This window comes from Anthonomus grandis, chromosome 3 (genome assembly GCF_022605725.1).
Source record: "Anthonomus grandis grandis chromosome 3, icAntGran1.3, whole genome shotgun sequence".
In the NCBI taxonomy this organism is placed as follows: domain Eukaryota; kingdom Metazoa; phylum Arthropoda; class Insecta; order Coleoptera; family Curculionidae; genus Anthonomus; species Anthonomus grandis.
In genome coordinates, this window is record NC_065548.1 from 31,764,486 (window position 1) to 31,784,041 (window position 19,556).

The following is a 19,556-nucleotide window of genomic DNA, read 5'->3' on the forward strand; positions in this document are numbered from 1 at the left end:
CCTTGTAAAACTCCCATGGACTTGAATTTTAGCCATGATGTTTTAAAAAGAGATTGTCCTGAGAGTACAGAAATTGAACATAAATGTAGAATGTTAATAGGGTCGATAATGTACGCTATGCTTTGCACAAGACCTGACTTATGTCTTTGTATAAGTGTCTTAAGTAGATATCAATCTTGTGCTTCTTTAGATTTATATCAGGCGCTTAAAAGGGTAATGCGATACATTCAGGGTACTTTAGATTATAGTTTAGTATATAAAAGGAAATCAGTGACTGATAAAAGTGACATCGTTGTTGGGTACGCGGACGCGGATTGGGCCGGTGATAAACTGGACAGAAAATCAACTTCAGGTTATGTCTTTAGAATTTTTAACTGTGCAGTTACTGCGGTTTCATGGTCGTCGCGAAAGCAGTGTAACGTGGCTCTTTCATCGACTGAGGCAGAGTATGTCTCATTAGCGTTAGCTGTAAGTGAAGCGTGCTGGTTAAGAAATATTTTAAATGATTTTAAGATCCTAAACGGCTTTGTTTGTGTAATTATCTATAAAGATAATCAGGGCGCGATTAAACTTACTAAAAACCCTGAATTTCATAAACGTTTAAAACATATAGACATTAAATTTCATTTTGTTAGAGAAAAGGTAAACTGTGGGGTTGTCAACATTAAATATATACCTAGTAATCTGCAGTTAGCTGATGTTATGACAAAACCACTTGGAAATTATTTATTTTGTAAGTTTAGGAATATGTTAGGGTTAGAATAAGGGATTTACCATTAAGGGGGGGTGTTAGAATAAAATGGTAAATAATATTGCAGTTTGCTAGTGTGTTAAGTTTAGTATACTATTCAAGAGATAACGCTACTAGTACTGAAAAGTTATTTTTAATGACACAAATGTTTTGTACAAAATGTGAGGTTAACGTCGGGTCTCTCTTAGTAGTTTTAGTTTACATGTACGGTTCGTGTTGGGACACTTTTTGGTGTCTTTTCTTTTGGAATAAACCAGTTTAGTAATTAGTAACAGTCTTTATTTTATGCCTCATGCAAGTAAGGATTATTAAGTTTAGAAATATTTAATATGTGATTTCTTTTTTCTTTTCTAATACAAGATAATGTATGATTTCTTAAAGTCTCATAATAATTGTAAATAGTTTCCGTTTTAGTCTTTATCTCTTAATCTTTGCAATTCACGAATATCTCTGGTAAGCCAACGAACCCTAGGTTTTGTTGCTCTTACCCTCCGAATTAAAACATGTTTATCAAAAAGTAAAATAATAAGATCATTAAAGATATTAATTTTTTTTATATGCTTCTTTCACAAAAAATTCTGTGCCATGGTATGTTTTGTAAATTGTTTTTAAAAGCATTTAGGTTAAAATCTTCAAAAGTCTTATAGTGAAAGAAACGCGGAGGAGGCTTTATAAATTTAAGAGATATTTTGACAAAAACAAGGTTATGATCCCTTATTCCATTAGAGGGTAGTGTGCCGCATTGGCCGACGATGTCTTTATTGTTAATAAAAATCGGGTCAATTAAGGTGCTAGAGGTATTAGTAATTCGAGTAGGTTCATTGATAATTTGTTCGAGGCCATAGGTGTTAAGAGTATCCAGTACAGTTATGCAGATTTAAAAAGTCGACGTTTAAATCTCCTGTCAAAATCATAATATCAAAATAAAGGAAAAGCTCGTTTATTATATGTTCCAAGTCGACCAATATATTATTAATATTTAAGCGTGGAGGGCGATAGAAACATCCTACAATAATTTTCATGTTAGGTAGGAAAACTTTTAAGAAAATATGCTCAAGTTCGGCAGTAGTATAAAAAGTAAAATTAATGACCTCGGTGTTCAATCCCTCTTTAACATATGCCCCAACGCCACCTCCACGTCAAGCTCTATCCTTATAAATGAAATTATATCCTGGAATACTAAGTAAATTGGCATCACAGTTTGGGTTCAACCAAGTTTCTATTATAATTAATATATCATATTCATTTTCGGTTAGAATCGTAGAAAGCTCATTAAATCCTGTAAAAAGTGATGGACATTCAAGTGTGAAATATTCAAGTACATGCTGTTTATTTTAAGGCTGGCATATTTTTATTATGTAGATTCAGTCTAAAATCATAAACTATCAAAAAGAATGTAAAGATAAAAATTGATATTTTATAGAAATCTATAAAATCTCAAGTGACACCACGGCAAGATCATATATCACTATATTACAGAGATAATAAAAATGGCTTACCAGTTCCCTGATTTTCCACTTGTGGTGGCTGATGAGGCAGGTAATTTTATGCTATTTGGAATTTAGTGGGTTCAAAATTTACTGTAATGCTTTATATTCTAGTAGTAGTAGTAGTAGTAGTAAGGGTGAGGGAGCTAGAGCTCGGCAAGTAAGTCTGAAGAGACCCTTTTCGCCAACCCCAGAATCACCCACCCCTACGCCTCCACTCCCAATGCACGGTCTTCACTGAATTGGCCCGTCCTTTTAATAAAGGCTTGCACGTTATCCCAGTCCAGATCTTTAAGATCTTCACCTTGGAGTGTTGTTGCTCCGAGAGTTTTCCTTCTCAGGCGACTCCACCTATTGCAGATATGTGGTATGAAGTTTCCTCCCCTGTGCCGCAATTCGGACAGAGTGGGCTTTCTCTTGTACCAAGAAGGTGTAGATGCCTTTTTAGACTGTTGTGTCTGGTCAGGATTCCCACCAAGTCTTTCTCGGGTCTTTGTTAGCAGTCGCCTTGCTTTAGAGCCGTCATGGTCTGGTATCATTTCCTTAGCCTGTCTACATCCTTCTGTTCTTCTCCAATTCCTTCTTGTTTTTTTTCCAGGCCCAATTATTAAGTGCCTACGAAGGGGTTAACGGAACCTTGTCTTGCCAGTTCGTCGGCCCACTCATTGCCCTCGGCACCTTGGTGTCCTGGAACCCACCTCAGTCTCACTCCCCTGTGTGCTGCAACCTTTCCAAAGCATCTCTGCATTCCTGGCTAGCGCTAAGCTGGCCCTGGGGTTCTGAATCGCCTTGAGGGCAGCTTGACTATCGGAGTAGATGCAAATCCCCCCGTTATCTTTCAATGCCTCTTGTTTGTTTGCTACCTCGAGTATAGCAAACACCTCCGCTTGGAAAACTGTGGTGTGTTTTCCTAGCAAGAAGGATTTCCCTGTGTTCGTATCCATCCTGTACACTCCGGCTGAATTGGTACTTTTTATCCATGATCCATCTGTGTACCAAGCCTGGAAACCACTTGGCTCTTTTATTTGGTTCGCCGACCATTCTTCCCTTGTCGGGATTTCGACTTGAACCTCCTTCTTTAACCTCAGTTTGCCACTTTCTAGTGCATCTAGTAGTGCATCTGGATGTCAGAATTGGTATGTTCTTACACATCTTGAGAGCAATAGTCATATGGCGTTGTTCTAAGTGAACATGCACCACCCTCCGCTATCCTTTATCCTCTTATGCGCCGCCATGGCCTCCCTCTCAATCCAGACCAGGAGGTCCGGTAGCCCAAAAAGAATTTGGTGCCTAGTTGAGGGCTATCGGGTGCTAAAATTTTGTGGAAATAACACAAACGGGGGGGGGGGCTCGCGTTACATTAGCCCCCCCCGGTAAAAATGTTCTGTAATTGGCTAGGGGAGGTGATGCTAGCGTTCTAAGTTGGGTGCTAGGTAGTGCTAGGTAAGGGCTATCGGGTGCTAAAATTTTGGGGAAATAACACAAACGGGGGGGTTCGCGTTACATTAGCCCCCCCGGTGAAAATATTCTATAATTCGCTGGGAAGTGTGGTGCTAGCTCTGTAAGTTGGGTGCTAGGTAGTGCTAGGTGAGAGCTATAGGGTGCTAAAAAATTAATGCTCTTAAACAACTGGGGGGGGGGCTACTGTAACGGACCCTGTTTATGCTGCTCGCGAAGAATGGCACAATATTACTCAACAACATATGTCCAATCTCATAGATAGTAGGCAAGCGTCTCCAAGCTTGCATAAACCCTAGAAGTAATAATGTATAAAATTAAACAGTTTTCCAGTACCTTTATTTAAAAAAACTATCTGGTAATTTTAATTTGTATTAAAAAAAAAACCTACATTAAAAAAACACCTTAAGACTAATAAAATTTATTTTTGCAAAATGTTAATTTTTTTCTCAATTGTCTTAATTAAAACTAATCACTTAATAAGTTTCTAAACTATTTGTGCCGAGAAAAGAAAATTTTGGAAATTGAGGGTAAAGCAACATTTCTGAACCTATGTATATATTTTGTGCGGAAATGAAAGCACTCAAAGCAGAGGGTAGGACACGCTTGTGTTTGGTTAACCCTTTGATTAAAATAAACAATTTTATTCTGGATAATCTTTGCGCACAGCTGTATGAGCAAGGTTAATTTTAAAGGTTTTTAAGGTTAATTTTTTTATGATAGTTTTTTTAATTTTTATGCTTTAATTTTTTTCGGCAGATGTGTCAAAAAATATTACCTAGAATTAAATTATTAACTCTGCAAGTAAAATCGCTTTAAAATTTAATAATGAAAAATAATATAATTAAAATTTTAGCCAAAAGAAATCACAGCCTTATTTTTTAATGCAAAAACGGAAATATGTAACGTAGTTTAAAAAAGGATATTTCGATTTGAAAAACTTATTTTTTCCATTTAAGTCATTACTATAACGATATAATATAAAACTCTTTGGGGGTATAGTAGAATTTAATAAACGGTGTAATGCCTGGCAATCTCATTTGCGACTATGATGCATGCATATTCGGAAAATCTTATTCTTCGAAACGCAAAGCACCCCTTCTGAATACTGCAATCAATACTTTTCTTCTGAATAATTTAATACTTTTAGTCACAACTCAATTTCATAAAGTATCAGGCAAGATCTTTATCAAATCGCGAATCGAATTTCTCTATAGCAATGATCCTTGCAACCAACTGGGTGCGATAAGACCGCATTAACATACCTCTTTTGCACGACGTTGGTAGTTAACTTGAAACTATATCCAACAGTGAAAAATATATTTAATAAATACATAAATAACTTTAAATATCATACTAAAATTCCCAATTTATTTTTCGATACTTTTATTATTGCACAACGTTGAATTTTGAATTAAAATTATTTCATACTTAGCTCAATTCCTCTTTTGCAATTGAGCTTTCGTCAATATTAAAAATTATTATCTGAATTATATCTTTCTCTAATATATAAATAATATAAAGGGTATAATTATTATAGATCAAAACTTGAATGTTGGTCCTTTTCTTCCTTAAATTTCTGTTTCTAGAGTTTTTCTGTCCAAATTATTTTTTTTAGGTTTGGAATGTTTTTCGAGATACCTGCCGATTCTGGCGTGTGTTAAGTAAAAATCCCAGTAAAATACGACGATCAGGAAGTGACAAAGATCCGGAAAGTCCAGATAACTCAGCACGTCTTCTTTGCTCTAACCCCATTTCTCCAAGCACTTTGTTGCCATCTAACAACTGTAGACCTGCAGGATTATTAGGTAAATTGTTTAATATATTTAGCAAATAATATTATAAGATAGAGTAAGAAATACGAGCTCTAATAGAAACATTTAATCACAAGCATCCTTGATCAATCGCTAATAATTTTTCTGATTCTTGTAATTTTTCTGGTTTTTTCTTTTTACTATAACTCTGAAAGTAATGAGGTTTTTAAATTAAATTTTTTGTATTTATATTTTCAAATTTAAATTTTACGAGAGAAAAATTAAAAAAAGGAAAGTTTTTTAAATTACGTTTTTTAGCAGGTAAATTAGGTAATCACGGAAATCAATGTGACGGAGCAATAATTTCATTACTTAAATGCTTGCTTTTTTGTAATTTTCATGAGGATGTTTAAAAATTACGTTTATTAGAGGCTTAATTAGACTCCTAAAAATTATTTCCAGTAATTTCTTTTAGTCATTTTTATTTGCCAATTTTTCTTCTAAGGCTCTTGGATATTTCCTTGCTGAGATATGAGGTATTATAGACGGTCTAAATAAAATACCCTTTATGTTTAAATTCTGTGAACCGAAAAGAGATTGGAAAATCAGCTATTAAAAATCTTTTGTGCAAAAAATATAATAAAAAATGTCAGTATTTGTCAATTTAATGTACAATTAAAAAAAAATGCTTATCAACTTTAAAAAAAGTTAATGTACTTAAAGGCATTACTTATTAAGTCTTAGTTATTACCTTTGATCTAGGACGTAGATGGACAGAGGGAGAATTAGAGGAAAAAAACGAATCAGAGTCAAAAGAAAGTAATACTTCTAGTCCTATTGAATCTACTCCGTTTCGAGAAAGAGCCTGTACTGATAGTCATCTTCAGAGGCCATGGAGGTGGAGGTAAGTTATATTAGTCTTGCAATGGTCGAAGTCGAAGTTTTAGAAGCAATTCTAAAATTCCTATGTTAGATTTTTTATTTAAATATATTTTTTGTAAAAATACTTCGTACTAGAACAAATAAATGGGTTTGAGTGTAAGTATTATTTTAGAAATGAGTAATATTTGACGGCTCGACTACTTAGGTCATCTGTCATAATTCTATGTTAGTTATACCGTAACGATAATATAAAAACGGAGAAACCAGTTGATTTTTTGTGATGCCGGAATGACACAAGTGGTCCATTGCACGACCTCTCGAAGTAAGCGAGTCTTCTGAAAATATCGTGAAAATAAATATTTCGAATTTTAGTAAGTGATCGTTTTTAGTTTAAGTGCAAGAAAATTCTGTCACACTTACCACTTTAAAAATTAACGTGGGAAAATGCTAAAAGATAATTATGCCAGATTGCATGCAAAGGTTTTGGAAAATAACGCAAATTTAAAAAGAAGTAAGTGGAGAACAGAAAATCATTAAAAAAAGAAATTCTGGATAAATATTTGTCACTGGATTTGCGGATTCTCTTACTATTACAGGACAGGATCCAGGAAGTTGAAAAAATTATTGGACGTCAACATTATCGATGAATTGCTCTGTAGAGCTTTAGCAGTGAACAGCAAGAACGTAGCATGTGGCAATACAGAATGTTGGGCTGATGCACTTCGAGCGTTTCAATTTGATTGTACCACTTCAAGGAATATTAATCCGGGAAAGGATCATGAAACGTCTGGAAGTTTAAACATTCTTGGATAGACACAGCGATGGTGAAATAAGGCATACCTTACTACTAGCACATTCACCTAAAATGGTAGATGCATAAACACGGACACTTGAAATCGAAGCCGCCAAGAATACGAACAAAGGCCAGGATCCTGTCCGGAAAATGATTGCAGGAGAGGAAGACTTTGAGAAGTCGGTTAAGTATATTATTAGGGAGCTTAATGGAGGAGGTAGAAGTTGGAGTGTTGTAAATGTGGCCAAGCACTTCACATAAGAACAGTGTCCATAATGTACTAGTTCCACCCAACAGTGTTTTCGTCGACGCGTGTGCTGATGGAACCGTTTTCACTGTGCTTGATACGGGTGCGACAAAAATAATTAGTCCTGATAGACGACGATAAGACTTGACATAGTAAAATCTGCAGCTAAGATTCGGCAATCAAAATATCGTGTAGGAACAGCGGCGGATCATTGAGCAAATTTGTCTATGGTGAAACAGACCTCACTTTCACCTTAGGAAAAACCACATTCTATAATAGTGGCCGAGATTGAGGATGAGCTGTTAATCGGCCTTGAAACATTCCTTGTACTATGGATATCGTTAACGTTTTCTTTATGTACTTTTGCTTATCGAGCTTAGTATTGATGTTTTTAAAGAAAGGATCGAGTTTTTTCTAATAGATGGGTGACTTGGTTTGGATCTTTGACCCTAAGAGACGGATGAGTCTGTCACCGAAACTTCAAACATCCTGGGATGGACCATACAAAGTGCTGCAGGCCATCAATGATGTTCTTTACAGAATACAAAAGTTATCGAAAGCTCGAGTCATTCACTTTACCAACTGGCTCCTTAATATGGAAACCACGAAAACGCTGAACTATGGAAAATCCAACCAGAATCAGCAGTGACCTGTGAAGTGCGGCAAGACTTGTCTACTGGTTCAGTTGAGTATGCTTTGGCACATTGACTAGTTAACGATTGACAAATGTCTGGAGAAATATCTGAAGTTTTCTGTAGTAAGTTCGAAGAAAAACAGAGCTGTGTCGATGTTACCAAAGACGCATCCTACCAGAAGCCAACATATAAGGATATTTAGGACGCTTTATATTCTCTAAAGAAAAGGTTATTTGCTGAGGATCTGAGAAGCTTAGCATTTCCCAAACTCTTGCATGTGGACTAGATAACCTAGACTGGACAATGATTCGCAGCATGTTAGAAGTGGTCTTCAGGTCAACAGGCGTGGAAGTTCTAGTGTGCCGTTTTTTGGAGAAAACCATTAATTATTATTTCTAGAAGAGGTCTAGTTGGAAGAAGGAATTAAAAATAAATATGATAATGAGAAATTCACAAAATTTAATCCAAATATATTTAAAACTTCACAACCTTGGTATAGAATTATATTGACTCAGCATAAACCCTTTTATATTTTTCTTAAAACTTGACAAACTACAATTTTGAAGTTTATTATACAACAAATTGTTATATACTTTTAAAGCAAGCAACGAAAAGCTACGTCGGAACATAGCTGTGCGATGTTTTGGTATATTTAAAAGGGTAAATTGACGTGTGATACGATCATGGGTGAAGAATCTAAAAGTTAAACAATCTCTAAGATATTCAGGCGCTAAACAAGAGAAGATTCTAAGAAGAAAGCATGCGAAGTGTACCGTCTCTCGATCCTGCATATTTAACTCACTTCCAGGATCTAGGACTGGGCCATACACAAAATTACAATAAGCAGTATGAGAGAGAACCAATGTTTCGCACAAAACCTTTCTCAATGGCAGCATATCAGTTCGAGTATATCTTTACTTTTGTACAAATTCCGCAATGACATATACGACCTTTGAAAGACCCTTGCCAATTGGCTGCGAAATCGTAACTTAGAATCAATTATAATGCCTTAAATGATTTGGTATTGTTACATAGTGTTTTTGTTTGCCATAAATATTAAGATCATCTAGAGCTTTCCATGTATCTTTACTACTATTATTTCGCGCTACAAATTGTAAATAGGCCTTTTTCTCTTTTCGAACAGCATTTGTAAAATAGTTCCTGATTTCTTTATAAGCGTGCCAATCTAGTTTTTTTGTTCGCTTATATTTAGATAATGTTTTATTTCGCTCCCTTTTCATAATTTTGAATACATCCGTAAACCATGGTGCCTTTGGTTTTGCCACACATACCTTTTAAATAGGTGCGTGACAATTAAATAATCAAAATATTTAAGACTTCTTAATATAACAAATTTAGGCTTCCTGCTAGGTATTCTACATAAGAGTTCACACGATATAAGCTGGTGGTCTGTTAACTCATGCATATCACGATGTTTGATATCACCGTGCATCATATTAACATTAGACAGAATAAAATAATCAAGCAAACTACAATAAGTTTTAGAGAGTCGCGTTGAAAAGGAATTTAAAAAGATTTTAAGAGTACTAGTAGAACTATTACAAGCCAAAAAATCGACGTTCATATCACCCATACACACTAACTTATCACACAGAAGAATAACTGCAGCAATAAACGGTTCAAATGCCATGATATCATCTAATAAATTTGTTTTAGGCAGACGGTAAACATTACCAATAGCAACATTTATCCTCCCACTCTGACCATCACCCAAAATTGCTCAAAGCTTTCTACAGATACAGTATCAATTGGTACCGCTGAAAGGTCTCTTATGTATACAGATCGTGTTTTCGTTCGTTACTTATAGAAAACCGCATGGAGGCGAAATTTTGCAACGTCGCGCATGTATGAGTGCCTGCGACAGAGCACCGCCCCGGCCGGCCCGAGAACGGGATTAGTAAACATCTGACTTTCGTGGGAGCTGCGTCGTTTGGCGACAAAATGTCCCCAAATATTACGCGAAAATCCAGGCATTTTTAAAATATTTATTCTAATGCGGGTTTTACAGTCATGACAATGTGTAAAACCCGCATAGAATTGTAATCTTAAAATCTTTCATATGCTGTGTTTTGACAATGAAAATTAAAGCGTTATTCTAATAAAAAATAAAATATCAACTCTGATAAAAATATAATAAAAAATCAGAAATAAAACTCTAATAAACAAACTTAACAACATATCATTTTTTAAATAAAAGGCTCAAATAAATCGCCTTCTTTCGGTAAACAAAAACATAACCTATCGTAAAAGCTATTTCGCACCTCCAAAAGAGTTTCAGGTAAAATGGAATTGGCACCTTCGACAATTTTATTTCGCAACTCCTCTAAATTTGTTGGCCTACTAAATTCATGCTTGTAAATGGTCTGCTTAAGGTAACCCCACAAATAAAAAGCCATCTTGCTGAAAATAAACCGATCCCAGGTCTACATCAGGTAGGATTTGAATGGCAGGAAGAACTTGGTTTTGCAGCAACTCAAGGTACTTTTGGGCGTTTAAAGTGCCATCAATAAAAAATGGCCCTATAACATTGTCGCCCAAAATACCTGCCCAAACATTCAATTTCTGAGGATACTGGGTACGAAACTGAAAACTTCTGTGCTCGTTTTCCTGAGATCAATAACGAACAATGGAAGGATTGTGTTTGCCATGTAATGGAAAAGAAGATTCATCAGAAAATAAAAAATTTTTTAAAAAATATTCGTTTTCATTTGCCTTTTCCATCATGATTTCACAAAATTCCATTCTTCGCCACTGGTCTGTAGGAAATATTTCCTGAGTTTTTGAATACTTGAAACATTTGTACCCATATTTTTTCTAGATACGAGCAACAGTTTTATTGCTCATTCCCGGTTCCTCTCCAACACTTCTAGTGGACCGTGTTGAATCAAGTTCTAGGGTACTGCAAAACATTTCTTCCCGCCGTTCTATATCCTGGACCACTTCAACAGATGGTTCTTGACGTTTTGTGTGGCATTTTTCACAATCTTGAAGACAAAAAGATGTCTCAAAATTTGTAACCACATTTAAAACCCTTTTTGCACAAGGAATCGGTCTATTCTCAAATGTCACTGAAAACAAATCTCTACATTGTACTGCCGAATTGCTTCCATAAAACCATTTAATTAGTTGAACTCTTTCGGAAGGGATATAAACAGCCATAGTGAGAAAAACACGAAAATAACGCTCAAAAATTATTAATGCAACGTGCAGTAACACAGCAAAGTGAGGTCTGCTGACTCCCGGTTCAAAAAATAAAAACGAAAAATTCCGCCGCCTGCAAGCCGCAACCAAGCGGTGTTGCCATTATTTTGGGTAATACGTAGCTCACGATAACACGATCTCTATGCCTACTCCCCCTCCCCGAGATCTGCGATCCTTCCTATAAAATTTAAAACCGTAAATAGCTAAAACCCATGATACTAATACTCGAGTAATAGTATCATGGCTAAAACCTCATCACTTATCGCGTCGCTCAACCAAGTCTCCGAGACTCCGAGAATGTCAAGTTTCAAATGATTTAATTTATCTTTTAAGGCATTTATGCTGGGCAAAAGTGAACGTATGTTAATTTGATCTACATTTAAATTTTTTTCAGTTAGCCATAACAGAAAAGAATGTCCACTGTATATATACAGGGTGACAATTTCAAAGGTAGCCATGGCTTATAATTTTTAAACCGTAAAAGATATAAAAAAATGCTTAAAACCGTTTCTATAGTAACAAGGGGGAACCAAAATGATGAATTTTTTAGGGATATACTATCATCCCCCTAACCCCCAGAGCCACCCCCTTAAAAATTTTAAATTGGAAGGGTAGTCGAGTGATACCTTGCTTGAAAGGTCTATTAATTCCCTATATTTTGCCGTCTTACTCATTAAAATCAATGCAACCATTTCCGAGATATGTATGTCCTTTTAAATGTTAGTCAATTCATTTTACTATCAGAATAAAAATATTTATATTATATATAAATAAAAAAATAATAATAAAATAATTAAATATTTATATATAAATATTTTTATTCTGATACTAAAATGAATTGTTAAAAGCCAAAACAAAACTTCAATAAATAGTACACTTATACTGAAATTATTGAATTGTCGGAATGGTATTTGGCGATGTAAAAAAAAGGAAAATTTTCGATGCCTGCCATTCTCGAAATATTTGTTGTTTTTTGTTTATTTAAATTTTGCCTTAAAATGTTCAATTTTTGGTTTGGTTAGTAATATCGTGGTTCTTTTTGTGATTTAAAGTTCTCTCACTGCTCTAGTTTTATTTTTACAATGGTTTATACGATCGCCGAAAGAGTTGAAATGATATTTATTTATGGTTCTCAAAATCGCTGTTTTCGTAGAAGTGCCACAATATTTAATGAGAGGCACCCAGATAAGCAGGTTGGTTGGGCATTATTACATCCAGAAGTTGGTAAGAAAATTTGAAGAAACTGGGTTTGTAGGTAATATAAAGAAAAATCAGCCAAGAATACTGGATGAAGCAACTCAGATTGAGGTTCTTGGGCATTTTGCTATGGATCCTGGTATGTCGACTCGTCAAGCAGCAGCTGCCACAGGAGTGTCTCGTGAATCAGTACGAAAGATATTAAAAATTAATAAATTCCATCCTTACAAGCTACAGATTGTTCAAGAACTTGGTGATGACGATCCAGACAGGCGGATCGAATTTTGTGAATTAATGACCCAAAAAATAATAAATGAGCCACGTTTTATAAAAAACATTTGTTTCAGTGACGAGTGCACTTTTTATTTAAACGGTAACGTTAATAAGCAAAACTGCCGTTACTGGAGTGATGAGAATCCCCATATTTTTAGGGAAGGGCACACCCAATATCCCCAAAAAATAAATGTGTGGGCCGGAATTCTAGGGAATAATATAATTGGGCCATTGTTTATTGATGATAATCTAAATGGAGAAATTTATGCTGAAATGTTAGAAACAACTGTTGAGCCTTTAGTAATAACGAAATTGGAAAACCAAAGGGATGAAAATGGAGATCTTGTTCTTGATGAAAATTTATTGCATTTTCAACAAGATGGGGCCCCACCACATTATGTATTGCCTGTTAGAGAGTGGCTAGATAATCATTATCCAGACCAATGGATTGGTAGAAAAGGACCTATTGAGTGGCCGCCAAGATCGCCAGATCTCACCCCTCTCGATTTTTTTCTTTGGGGTCACCTAAAATCGGTCGTTTTCAAAACGCAGCCTGCCACCATTGAGGAGCTAAAACAAAGAATTACACAAGAGTGCCGATTATTAACAACTGAAGTTTTTAGAAATGTTCGTCAAGAGTTTGAAAACAGATTGTACTTTTGCTTGCAAAATAATGGAAGCCACTTTGAGCATTTAATAAAATAATTAAAGTTCAATGCAGATTTTTATTGTTTTAAAAATAGAATAAACGCAATATTGCAGAGTGTTTTCCTAGTTCTTAACCATTTGTACTAATGTTCAAATGTTAAATATTTTATGACATTTTCAAAATATGTTAATTTTATAAGAAATTAAAAAACACTTAAATAACCTTTAATAAAATATTAAAATTGGCATAACTCTAAAATAAATGCATTGATTATTATAAGTAGGGTCGCATAATATAGGGAATTAATAGACCTTTCAAACAAGGTATCACTCGACTACCCTTCCAATTTAAAATTTTTAAGGGGGTGGCTCTGGGGGTTAGGGGGATGATAGTATATCCCTAAAAAATTCATCATTTTGGTTCCCCCTTGTTACTATAGAAACGGTTTTAAGCATTTTTTTATATCTTTTAAGGTTTAAAAGTTATAAGCCATGGCTACTCTTGAAATTGTCACCCTGTATATATATAATGAAATATACAGTATGAACTTACACCTAAAGAAAAAGGACAATTAATTTTATAGAGATAAATAAAACAAAATATTCAAGAGGTTAGTTCATTTAAAAAGACCTCGCTTTATATAAATATAGCATTTTCTCCGTCATTCTTTCTTGCCATTCCGATGCCAGACGTATATGTATTCCAATTCCTTTAAAGGCTTAGCCTTTTTGAATAGGCCATAGGTATCCGTAGTTAACTCTTCATCTATGTAGATTGCACCATCCAGCATTCCCAAACCACAAACTGTAGGCGTAATTTTCCCCTTTTGAGACCTTTTAAGCCAGCAGAACGCGGTTTTCAAGTTCTGTTTTTTTTAAAGTTAAAGATATTTTGGTTCCAGCCTTTGTATGACATTTAAAGTTAAACAAAGCTTAATACGATCCCGGTAATTACCATTGTATCACTTTAACCATTAAGGGGAAATTCAGACAGGCAAATATTTTGTTGGATTTTTTTGGTATTCTCTAAATCGGCAGCTCTTTCTAGTCTCTCCACTTTCTCTTTTAGTATTTTATTTTCCTTTGATAATTCGGAAAACATTTCAAACATAATTCGATTACGCTCTCTTTCCTCTTCAAATTGCTCATTAATGAAATCCATGGATCTTTTCACGTCTCGGACCTCGCTCTGTAGTTCCTTTATCAGCGCCTTAAGTTTTTATCATGTCACCTTCAGGCTTAGAAGATGAAGCCGCGGATAGTCGTCTACTGCTGCTGTCACAGTCCTTGCAATTCCAGAGCGTTTTTTGGGCTTGCATTAATCTAGCCTCCACCTCAGTTACGCCTCCACAGTCGAGACGAAACATAGCAGAACAGCGCCCACATTGCAGCTTAAGACCCCTCCCCACACCTCGGCGACAAACCTTGCAATTTTTATTAGACATGCCCGTAAGGTATATAAAGAAAGCAGAATACTTTTGGCAACAATGTCGCACGGGTAATTTATATGCGATTCACTAACAAACAGTCCAAAGCACATGGATGAAACTTGTATGGTGAAAATCGGAATCGTATATCGGCCATCTTGCTTGGCAAAATTGACAGGGAGCTGACAGACAGTTGTTGACATTGACTGATAGAACATCATTTGTCATTGTCAAACTATTTGAGTTTGTTGTTCATTTCAATGAATGCCAGCGTGGGTTGAGTTTGCTATTTGTTATTTTAAATTCATGATTATTTTTCTAAAAAGTTCTCTTTCAATATTGGGAGTAGTGTTTTAATTAATTTGCGGCAAGCAATTCCAGGTTTCTGGTAAGAAAATCTGATTTTATTTATTACTATTATGTTTTTGTATTGTCAATCTTTAATAAAATCAAATTCAGTTGATTTCAATGAAGAAGTTTCACTTTTCAAGTATTTAATTTTTAACTTGATTATTATAAATACATATTACAAAATGTCTGGCCTCTCATTTTCTATTCAACAATTAAAAATTGATTAAAATTTTCCTGACCTTGATGTAAGAGTATGTATATTTTAAATGTTTCTGAGAAACAGTAATAAAAGATTTTTTTCATTTCCTTCAGTTCATATTACAAGAAAAACATGGAGAGGGATATGCAATGTAAATATTATTAAGTCTTTGAGCTATAGAATTTCTTCTGATCAGTTCTCCACAAATTTTAATAATGCTGATACCCCTGGCTTTACACTACAATACATATTTATTTAAACATTTATTTTGTCTTTTTTTACATGAATCATTTAATAAATTGATTTATAAGGTTTGCACTGTCTATTTTTTTATTTTATTTCCTGCTCGTATCATACCACTTCCTGTGTTCACTGAGACAAGACATAGGTATAGCGGCTAAGAGACCTGAGCACCCGGAATGGATCAGAATTAATGTTTTTTCCTACAACATGTTTTTTTAAGAGTTTCTTTTTATTTTATGTAAACATCTATCAGTTTATTTTGTTTTGTCGATGGATATATTGTTTCTTTCGATAATACTCTGTTATAGAATTTTTAATTAATTTTTAAAATTAATATGTAGATTATAATTTAAATAATTTTAAAATCTGTTTAATTTTTCTTTAGGAAACAGATACAAGGACATATTAAATAATAATTTATCCTCTATTGACTCTGTGTTAATAAAATGAGGATATTATAAACCTAATGGGAATGCCTTTAGATATATTATGAGAAAATAGCACAAAAATGTTGACCTTTTCTAATGTGTATAAAATTAGGGTAGTTCAGTGCTAACAAAATAATTTTAAACATTTTTAGATTAATTCTAATTTATATAATCTGTTATAATGAATTATTGAATATTATGTATATCATTTTAAGTATTTTTTTTTCCAGGAAAATTAAATAATAAATGTATTAAAGCAAAAAAAAACATTGTTTTATTTCCATTTGTCCAATTGGTGATATGTCGTACACTTTCGTAGATTATTGCAGTAAATTAACCTATTTAGATATGTAAAACAAAGCTGAAAAGTTTGATTTTTATTCAGATCAATATCTGATGCTAACACCTAAACAAAAAGGCTCTTTTCTCTATGAGTAACCTTTTTGATTAGGCGTTTGCTTTAGATATTACGATTAAATGATAAGATTGTTAGATTAAATAGAATGTGATTTCCCGCCTTAATTTGGCCACGCCTTTCTACCATTTCGATTGGTCCAATTAGACACGTCAAACTGTCAAGTTAGTTACAACAGTTTCCGCTGCCAAGCGAGAGGCCGCTTGCTGATTTGTCAGAAGAATTTCTTTTAGTTTGTATGCAACCACCACTTCTCTATATATTTGTGTTCTGTGGTCCAAAGTCCAATATGCCGTGGTAAATCTCGGTAGTTACAGGTTATTCATGAAAAACCATACAAAACCAGGTTACTAGTTAGCTAACAGTACCAGTTAGAGGTTCTTTTACAAGAAGTCATCACTCTAAGTCGGATATACGATAAGTTAGGTCCGCCACCTTCCTTCTATGTGCCAAACTGTTCAAGCTGTCATTTATCTCTGTAACTCCTATGAGATGTATAGCTCTCTTCTGAATGGAATGGCGTAGCTTTAACTATTTAAGATTATTACGCTTTTTGCTTTTAAAGAATTTGTTTTTTATTTGTATTTTATTTATATTTTAACATATTAACTTTAAAAATGGTTGCAGAAAAAGTAATAAGCACTATATTTACTTTATATATTCTTTTGTGTTTAATAAATGGATATATTAAATCCAACATGTTAGGTTAATGATTTTTTCTTGTTGGCGATAAGACTAGTTCTAAGCATAAGTAGTAATTTTATTGGATATATACATTTTATTTAGTTACCAATTTTGATAAGTAATACGTCACTATTTAAATCCTATAATTCAATTATTGAGCGTATGAGTACTTTCTAACTTAATATTTATTTAAATAATGACGTAATACCCAACAAAATAGGTAACTAATTATGAATTCGTGACAAAAATATAAAAATGACTTGTTATAACAAAATAATGTTGCAATATTATTTAAGTCATTATATTATTGAGTAGAAACATTTAAATTAGCACACATAAAATAAAATAATGGATTACTGACTAAGATTTTATTTTTTCAATAGGTACAGACCAGGAAGCTCAGGAAATTCAATAGAAAACAACACGAGTTTCTTTAGAACGAATAGAAGAATGAGTATATCAATGAGAGGAAACAACGCTAGTTACTGATAACTACGTAAAACTATGCAGATAGTAGCTAAAATCTGGATCAAATTCATTTAAAAGTCAGGGTTTGAAAAAAATATCAAATACGTGTATTTTGTGTAAAATTTTTATTCTCTTTTTTTAACGCATTCTTTTTAAAGAAAATTATATATTTTATTTACAAATGTACCTATTTAATTGAGAAGATTACTTTATTAGTTTTATAGGAATGCCAATAACATTGACCGTTTACTGCCAGTATAATCCGGAAAGAACTGTATTGAAATGCGCGTACTTGTCGGGCAAAATGAGCTGGTCGTTTTCTTAATAAAAAACATAATGTCCTAATTTTTGTTTTAAATTTTTTAACTCATTTTTTTAAAGTATTGCAAATAAATAACACAAATATAAATTATGCATCAAATAAAAAATTCATAACTCAAATGTTAATTTACAACATTTACAACAATTAACATTTATAAAAATTAAGGTTAAAACACAGATATTATATCTATGGAATGAGGAGAATTACATATTTGTAATATAAATACGTAAAATGATGACAAGATAAAAAAAATAGATCTGGGTGCATTTATTTTAAATCATGCAAATATTATAATAACTACAAGAATTTACTATAACCTATATTGGAATTCATATGGACCTGTTAAGCAAAATAAACTATTAAAAACTTGACCCTACAACAGAAACTATTATGATAAACGTAAGTAGAACCCTAAATTAGCTACTGAATCTAAACTATATAATAAAAGCAAAACATTACACATTTATAAAAAATAATAAACACAATAAAATTTAAAATTTTCAAAAAAAAAACACTTAAAATAAATAAATATTAAATGAAAATAATTGTATTTCATTTGTTGATTTTTATGTAATATTTGCAAGCCAATATATTGGTTGTTTATTAAGCGATCTTTTTAATTTTTGGTAGGAGGCTGTATATGGTAGGGCGCATATTTTGTCCAGGGTAACAAAGGCGATATCTCATAGATTCAAGAGTAAACTACCTTTCGGAGACTATTTATTCCAAATCTGTAAAATTGAGTAAAAAAATAACTCTCATATTGGAGAATAATAAAAAAAGGAGCTAATACTATTTCAGAATATTAAGAAATTAGGTGAAAAGATAGGCTCAATAAAAATTTCTATGAGAAGTGAATTGATTGCAATAGTTCTTTTGTGGCATGGCTTCCTAAGTCTCCAGACCTTACCCTTCTGGATTTCTTACTATGGGTTGCTATCAAAAATAAAGTTTATAATAAAAGGCGTCCACGAATATTACAAGAATTAAAAACTTGAATAGGAAAGGCATGTAAACAAATTTCTAGATAAGAATTACGAAAAGTTTGCTTAAGAAATAGGAAAATTTATATAAAATCCATTAGAAATAATGATGATTTGGTCAAAGATGTTACCTTTTAGTTTTGTTTATACAGTGGCGTCGTAAGAAAGAAACTTAAAAAAAAACAACAATAAAATTAAAAATGTCTTATTTTAATTACACACTCTTTATTAATATTTATCAAAGTTACAACTTAAGTATCTTAGATAAAGAGGATCCAATATAATTTAACAAATTTCAAATAAATAATGTCCTAAAGGTAGCTTACTCTTGAATCAAAAAAAATATCAAACCTCGTTAAATCGTACGCCTATAAGGTATTTACGCATTACGCATTTCTTAGCCTGGGCAGAATGTCCGCCTTAAGCCATACACCGTGCTACTTAAACTGAAAAAGATTGCTTAACAATCAATGGACATATTGACTTGTGTCCTTCTTAGGTGGGACACACTGTTTATGTCAGATGACTAATTTTATGATAATCTTGTGGTTGTTAATTAATTTCGTATAATTGTTATTTCTAGATTTAATTCTTTCGATATTTTTCTAATTCCGAAATTTATCCGATAATTGATCCTGTATCTAGTCCTGGCGAGAACACTGAAAGTTCTCGTCCACTTAACAAAACCG

The 19,556-nt window shown here is 33.4% G+C and overlaps 1 protein-coding gene across 4 annotated transcripts in view; it reads left to right on the forward strand.

Annotated features, from left to right (window-relative positions):
• LOC126734406 (ras-related and estrogen-regulated growth inhibitor) overlaps positions 1 to 17,907 on the forward strand; it is a 130,567-nt gene extending 112,660 nt beyond the window's left edge. For all 4 annotated transcript variants that reach the window (XM_050438029.1, XM_050438030.1, XM_050438031.1 and 1 more), the window contains 3 exons: positions 5,315 to 5,504; positions 6,213 to 6,354; positions 17,478 to 17,907. In XM_050438029.1, coding sequence (XP_050293986.1) covers positions 5,315 to 5,504; positions 6,213 to 6,354; positions 17,478 to 17,583 — 438 coding nt within the window. In that variant the 3' untranslated portion in view covers positions 17,584 to 17,907. The remainder of the gene's footprint in view (positions 1 to 5,314; positions 5,505 to 6,212; positions 6,355 to 17,477) is intronic.
• The last annotated feature ends 1,649 nt before the right edge of the window (positions 17,908 to 19,556 follow it).